The sequence below is a fragment of the Frieseomelitta varia genome, unplaced genomic scaffold (assembly GCF_011392965.1).
Source record: "Frieseomelitta varia isolate USP_RPSP 00005682 unplaced genomic scaffold, Fvar_1.2 scaffold_823, whole genome shotgun sequence".
Taxonomy (NCBI): domain Eukaryota; kingdom Metazoa; phylum Arthropoda; class Insecta; order Hymenoptera; family Apidae; genus Frieseomelitta; species Frieseomelitta varia.
Window position 1 is genome coordinate 89,069 of NW_025110616.1, and position 7,904 is coordinate 96,972.

The 7,904-nt window shown below is 36.8% G+C and overlaps 1 protein-coding gene across 1 annotated transcript; it reads left to right on the plus strand.

Annotated features, from left to right (window-relative positions):
- Positions 1 to 4,049: 4,049 nt before the first annotated feature.
- LOC122536363 (potassium/sodium hyperpolarization-activated cyclic nucleotide-gated channel 2-like) lies at positions 4,050 to 6,439 on the plus strand. Its single transcript, XM_043668678.1, has 3 exons — positions 4,050 to 4,285; positions 4,740 to 4,904; positions 5,248 to 6,439. The coding sequence occupies exons 1-3, from the start codon at positions 4,050 to 4,052 to the stop codon at positions 6,437 to 6,439; spliced, it is 1,593 nt and encodes a 530-aa protein (XP_043524613.1).
- The last annotated feature ends 1,465 nt before the right edge of the window (positions 6,440 to 7,904 follow it).

A 7,904-nucleotide genomic window follows, 5' to 3' on the forward strand; every position in this document is an offset into this window, starting at 1 on the left:
ATGACCTTATTTTACGACTATCGTGTCTATTTTATTTTGTCCGCGACGCCATGTTCGTATAATAATTCCAGGTTCGAGATTTCACCGGCATCACGAGATGAGAGAATTATTTTTCACACGAACGTTGCCTACACAAAGAAGATCATTGGTAATAGTACATGTAGCAACGAAAGCCTTGAAATTTTGAACATCGCGTTACCTAATGATAGCTCAACGACGCAGCTGGAAGGCACTGTCTCGGTTCATATGCGAGCGTTAATTAAACGAGCACTAATTAAACGTATGTCGACGTATTTGTAAAAAAAAAAGAAGAGGGGGAGGAGAGGAAGAAAAGAGAAAATGAGGGGCCAAGGGAGAAAGATATGGGAAACGAGAGAAAGAGAGAAAAAGGGAGAAGTCGTCGGCGCGACTGCGAACTCGTTGAATCCCTAACGAGTGCATGTTTTATGGCTGGCACGCGATATCGGTAGAAATACAATAAATACGTCTGTGAGAATATGTTCGTATACGGTGAACAAATAAAATCGTTCATAAAACCTCGTCGTTACGTTGGGGAATTCGCCGAGAAGTCGCGCAATGTACATTGAGGAAGAATCTTATGCGGTGCACGCAACCAAGCTCTGAGCCCTCGTAAAGCCAACTTGTATATAACGTCGCTTAAATGTACCGTGGAGCAAGGTCATCCATCTTGGGAACGCGATTTTCGAAAGCAAAGACCTATTCGTTTCATTGGAACGAAATATGCGAGAAGTAAGAAATATTCAGAAAGATCGATGCCTTCAAACGAGAATAGCAACGAAGAATAAGAGGGAAGAAAGATGTAACGTAAATGGTCGAAGGAAATCAAACGTGCCTAATGGCAAGACGACGTGACAGACAAGAGAGACGAAGGGACATACATTGTGCCTGTACGTATGTATATATATTTATTTCGGTATATATTTGCATATCATTATCTACACGAACCTCATTCGCACACGAGACTGTACCTCGAGATGTAGTTTCCAGTACACACGTACGAAGAAATTTTTGGAAAGATCGATTTATATGAAGGTAAAGTATTTGGATGCTTGTTTCAATCAAAGGAACTCGCGACAAATATTGTAATTTTCGTTGTAACTCATTCTACACTAAATTGGATATTTACGATAACTTTGAAAGTTAGAAATGATTAGATTGCAACGAGAAAGCCATCAATTCTGGCGGGTTCGTTGGTTTAGTTGAATAACGACAAAGGAGAGGAAGTGCTGCCTCCGAAGGAGCGGAAACTACAAATCAAACGATGAAACTACTTTATGGGCAGATGCAAAGTTGCCCACTATGTGCAATATCGACTGATGTACACTGCGATTATTAAAATTAATCGGTGGATCGTTAATATATGTATAATTCTTATCATTTGGAAATGATGTTTATAATTGTTGTTCGTATAATAATGTAAAATTATAATGTCAATATTTCATATCTCTTTGGATTCTTTACCGACGTTTTTATATCACACAGTTTATTAAGAAGTCTTTATGTTCCTTTATTTAAAATATATTTAAATATAACAAATATATATATAATAAATAATAATGAAAATGTTATAAATACATATATAACAAATAATTATAAAAATGTAATAAATATATATGTAACAAATAATAATGAAAATGTAATTAATGTGCTTACAAATACCTTTATAAACAGTGAAGGGTAACTTTTATTGAATTATGTTTCAAATTATTTATATGTGATTTCTGTATAAGGAACATCAAATTGTAAAAAATACATAGAATACACGCTATATATCATTCAACGCTATCTTTATTTCACATCTTAGAATCTAAACCGCGTTTATATATTTTAGGAGTCATTTTCGACATTACCGACTCAGTGTATATTATAAAGTGGAACCATAACCGAGATAGAAAATAAAACTGGTATCATCACTACCTGAGAAATCAATAAAGTTAGGAAAACTGACGAGATACTGTAGTTATCGACGAAGGAGAGGAGAAGAGAGATCTAATGTGCAAACATTTTTTATGCCTTACAATCTGAAGTGCCAAGTGAGGAATCACATATTTAATTCAAATCACGCATGAAGAATAGAATAGATTTGTCAGCTAATAGATTTTTGTACTCTGTATTAATATTCAAAAGCACAATTTCAAATTAATAAATGAAACAAACTAAGAAATATATTATTACTCACGGAGAGAAAAGTAGAATTCAATACTCCTCCCCAAAATTTCCGCAACCAGTCAATAACCTGTATAAAATATTAATCTGTATTAAACATCTAACAATATCTAATTATAAGCATGTTCAAATTCTGTCTCAAAAGCTTATAATACAAGGTGTTGGTAACTCTGATTATGAAATAATAGATAACCAACAAACGACAAAAGTTCGAGAAAATATTTAATTTCATCATAACAATAACGAACTAGGTATTAAATAAGAATATATTGATTAAACAAACCTATTATAGTAATCTACAAAAGATGACAGTGACAGAAATATCACGAGGTTGAAATCACACGCGAAATAAAATAATTTATCTGAACGGCACGATACCCGACGCACGATTAACACCATCTCGCGCCAACGGTCGCCTCGCTACTTTCCTATTGGCTGACGAGAAATGGTTTCTTATTCACCGAAAACCGCGCGCAAATTTGAAATGTTGCATGTTCAAAGTTATAAGTAGACTTTGAAATTTTACGCATAATTAGATTTAGTAGTAATTTATAATCGAAAACTAGTAACGCAGAAGTTACTAATCAATAAGATTATATATATCATAAGATTAATTAGTGTAATAAATCGCCAGAGCATAAATTTATAAGAAAAATAAAAAAATTAATAAATTATGTTACAATAGAAAAATCATTGTTCGAACAATTGACAAAGATTTTCAACTGTTCTGCATCACCAACTACTGAAAGAATAGGTTGATCTTGACCGACATCGAGACCTCATTATGAATTGAATCTTCATCAAGTACACATCGAACAAACTTTATAAGTGAATTTTTAAATAATATTTCTGAGTATTCTAATTGTTTAAACAATATCTAATATTTAAAAAGTGTTAAAAAGTGTTGAAAATGAATGTAAAATTATAATTATAAAAGTATTTTAAATTATTCTAAATTCCAATTTTTATCATTATTAAAATTTAAATTTTCATATATAATTGTATATTTAGAAATAAAATTATAAAGTTTTATGCTTTCTAAGAAATTTTTAGTAGCGCTCATTTCTACCATGGATTTTCAGTGGCATCTTACTGAAAATCTTCGCGGCAACTTTCCTTGGTCAAGTGCAGCATTGATGGTAACATTCTTCGCATCTAATTGTGAATCGTATGTATTTTTTTTTTCTTAAGAATAGTTATTCAGATAAGAAAGCACTCACGGTCAATTCAATGAATAATTGTAACAAAATTAATCATATTTTTTTATTTTAATTCCTAGTGGCACTGCGGTGGAAAACCTGCGTAGATCGATATGGTAGAATGCAACACAAAAATGGTATGGGAATCAGGTGACCTCTAAAACCTGAGATACAAAAAAACATTGGATGTTCAATTTATTCTAGTTAGTTAATGATTCTAGTCAATGATAAAATGCAAGATCTGCTCGTATATTTCATCTATACAATGATGGTATTCTGTTTTATCATCGTCCAGTAAGCCCAATGTACCGTATTTCTATTCCCGAAAGTAGATGTCACATCAGTATCGTTTAAATCTTCTAATATTTAATTTTGACAGAAAACTGACAATACTAGTATTATTAAATTCTAAAAAAACCTCACCGCCTATTTCTATATACAAACGTAAACTATCAGATATTACTAGAAATCGATTTCAAATACGAAACAAATTATACGAATATCTGTCTACGCACAAATTGTACATGCATTTGCTTGAATTAACTAAAAGACAACACAGGCTTTTATCTTGTTCATAATTTCATTATAGTTCATTACTAGGCATATATTCATTTACTTACGAATCTTAACCTTTTGTTAGAATATCCTTGATCGTAATTCAACATGATGCTCCATGCGGATCACGTTTGCGACATACCCGATGACGACGATGACATACTATTCCTTGCTGACAGAAGGCCAATTTGGAAAATATACGACAGATTGCGTTTGTCGTTGTTAGCATCTCAGAAAAATCCGGCCGCTCACAAATATCTTCGAAGCAAGGTTTCCATAAGTCAGGAGAAGCGTCGTCATTGGCAAAGTTACGCTTCTATCATTCACCCATTTAGCATGTTCAGGTATACTTATCCATTTGAGAAGCTTAAATATTAATAAGAGCAAATGACATAGCACACAAAAGTCAAGTGTACCGAAATTATAAAATTCTTGAAGAACGAAATTGATCACTTTGGTCTTTTCAGTGACTCGAATAACGAGAAAAATTCAGTTTCAGTGTGAAAATGGTATAAATTTCTTGCCGAATAGGATATTCTATAAAATTCTATAAAATTATTTTCGGTAAAGTGAAGCTACAACATTAACACACTCTGACGTTTCTATCATTTCTGACACTCACGTGCATCGATTATCATGTCAACTACTGTTGGCAACACCCGGTAAAAAGTCTACGCGACTATGTATAGTAAAATGTACGGTTAACCTAATGATAAATCGTCTCGTGAAAGTTTGCGATAACTGTCCGCGCATCCGGTCTACTTGGCGCGCGCATTATGCCCTGGATCGTTATTACAGGCACTACTGGAACTTACTGATGATTTTCGCGATAACTACCCTACTCATAGTCGTCCCTTATCAGAGCAGCTTCGAAATGGGACATAAGTTACCGATGTGGCACATCAGCAAGAATTTCTTGCTGTTCATCTGCTGCATGGATATAGTGGTTAATTTCAGAACGGGGCAAGTATCGCGTATGTGTGTGTGTGTGTGTGTGTGTGTTTCGAATCTCGTTACGATGTCATAATTGATGGAGATATTTGTTCAAGAATCTAAATGAACATTGATTGACGTCCTTGATATCAACGTTGACGATTCTAACTTGAACGACTTACGATCAAACTCGTTTTTCACGTTAGAATCATTCTATCGTCACGTTTACTCGTTGATGTCTCTGTTTCACGAAAAGAAAACAAGCATATGGAGGTAGCTACTCCATGTTCAATTCGGAACCTAGAGATATTTTAACAAATTTCCAACTATAGATACTAAGAAAATTCGCTAAAAATGTTCGTTTGATCTTCAGATATTTCGATCATGAAACGCACGGGACGATACTAGAACAGAAGAAGATAATCACTCGCTACGTGAAATCCGGCACCTTCTTTCCTGACATGCTTGGTTCCTTTCCAACGGATCTTCTCTATCTGACCAAATGGGTGGAATACACGATGGCACGCAGGGCGACATCTCTGATGTGTATATTCCGCATATTTTCCCTGAGCATCTACATCGACAAGCTGGCCTTTGCCTACGACATTTCTGTAGCACTTCAAGAGTTCTGTCTGATAGTCGCGTGGATAATACTGTTTCTACATTGGCAGTCTTGTTTCCACTGGTTGATACCCATAATAACGACTTCCATACGCCAACCAGAACGGCCCAGCAACATTTCGTGGATCGAGATGGATGATTTGTGGGACGCTGACAAATCGCAGCAATACCTGGCCAGTAGCCTACGCGCCGTGGTCACGTTCATGAGGGCTGGTCTGCGGTACACGAACATACAGGACGTAGCGGACATTTACATGATCATCGTTTTCCAATTGTTCGGCATCGTGGCACCTTGGTTCGTCATCACCCGGGTAATGCAGTTCTTCAAAGGTGCTAACAGCTCCCACCTGAGGTACCAAAGCACCGTGGCCCAGTTGAAACAGTACATGAGGCACAAACAACTGCCGCATCCCACTCAAAAAAGGATCGTCCGGTACTACGAGTTTCGTTACCAGCACAAGTTCTTTCGCGAGTCGCAGATCATCAATACACTGTCCACCCAGATGCGTCACGAGATCAGAATGCACTCGTGTCGCAAACTAGTCGAGAACGTGACGTTCTTCAACAACTTGCCGTTGACGTTGCTGGGCCGTATCGTCGCGCTGTTGAAAGCCGAGATTTTCTTGACCAACGACGTGATCATGCGAGCGAATACAACCGGTGACTGTATGTACTTCATCGCCACCGGCACCGTGGCTATTTACACGAACTCGGGCAAGGAAGTGTGCCATCTGGAGGACGGGGCACACTTCGGCGAGGTGGCTCTCGTCATGCCCAACGAGTTGAGGGTGGCCAGTGTCGTCGCGGTCGAGGTGTGCGAGCTGTACCGGTTGGATCGCGACGACTTCGCCAGGACCATACACCCATACCCTATGCTCTGGGAGACGATTAAGAAGATCGCGATCGAACGACACGAAAAAACGATGATACTTAACGAACAGTAGTTAACGACACGATGTTTGACAGTTTTATATTACAACGTGACAACTGTCCACAGAGATAGATCATTTTGACAGATACGTATAAAAATTCGTCAAAAATGGACTCTTCCGTTCTAAAGACAATTGTATTTTGCGAATTAGTGAACGTACACTAGATTCCATACTCTGAGATCTACACTTTAAAATTTTTCAACCGCGTAGAACGTTCGAATAATGTTTGGAACATTACGTAGAAATTAATTTCGCAACACGGGGAGAAAGAAGTGAGGTTTCTGGTTTGATCGAACAGAACGACATTCAGAAGATTGACCGAGCTAATAAACCAGAGGAGAGGTCACTTTCGACGCTGTGTATCACTCGCTCATAGTAAATAAATGGTATCTTTTCATACGCGTAAACGCGTATGAAACGTTACGAGTCGATATATTGTTACCATAATACCGAGCTGAGATTCGCGGTTATAGATGGACGGGAAGAACGAGAAGCTCCGTTAGATGATGGAGAGTCGAGCGAATCGTTAATGAGTGGCGAGCATAATAGCCGGGGAAATTGTTAAAGCCGCATCGCGTCCCGAGCATCTGATAACTGTTTCTCCCGGGGCCCTGGCATTACCGGCGAAGATTTATTGGCGCAATTGCGACGATTTTTCCACGGCGTAACAGTAGGCTAGGCGGCGCGCGCTCGCGAGCGAGTACGCGCGTCCGCGCGCCGCTTTAAAAGGGGCAGTTGCCGATGTCGGTGCATCGGACAGGACTGCAATTTCCAGCGGCCCGTTACGCCAACGTGGGAAGAAAAACTTTGGTCGAAAGAGCCTCGATTTTGTTTCTCAACGTTCACGCCGTCGATTGCTTTCTCTTAAGAATTAACCCTCCGCCTACTGTGCCGGGGTCACAGTTTTGACCTGTGCTGGGAGCTGCTTGTGTTTTAGTGATCGCACTAACGCATCATGCGGCTGTGTGCCATGTGTTCGCCAAATTGCCGAAATGACGGCGACTAAAGACGAAAGAAATCAGTTTCTGGTAACGTTCTGAAAAAAGAAAGACGTGTGCAGCAAATCGGAACAATTTTTTATTTCAAAGTTTATTTTATATTTTATTACTGTTTTGGTATTTTAGTATTTAGTATTTAATAGTTTGTATTTTTTTTTTTACTAGTGCTTAGTATTTTATACTATTTTTATATTTAGTATTTAGTATTTTATATTATTTTTGTATTTACTATTTAGATTTTAGTTTTTAGCACTATTTTAATATTTTACTATATTTTTATTATTAATTATATTATTACTTACTATTATTGTTATTATTATTATTATTCTTTACTATTTTTATTATTTTATGTATTATGTTTTTACTATTTAGATTTTAATTTTTAGCACTATTTTAATATTTTACTATATTTTTATTATTAATTTACTGTTTTTATTGTTATTTTTGTTCTTTTTATTACTTTTTCCGTTGTTTCTATT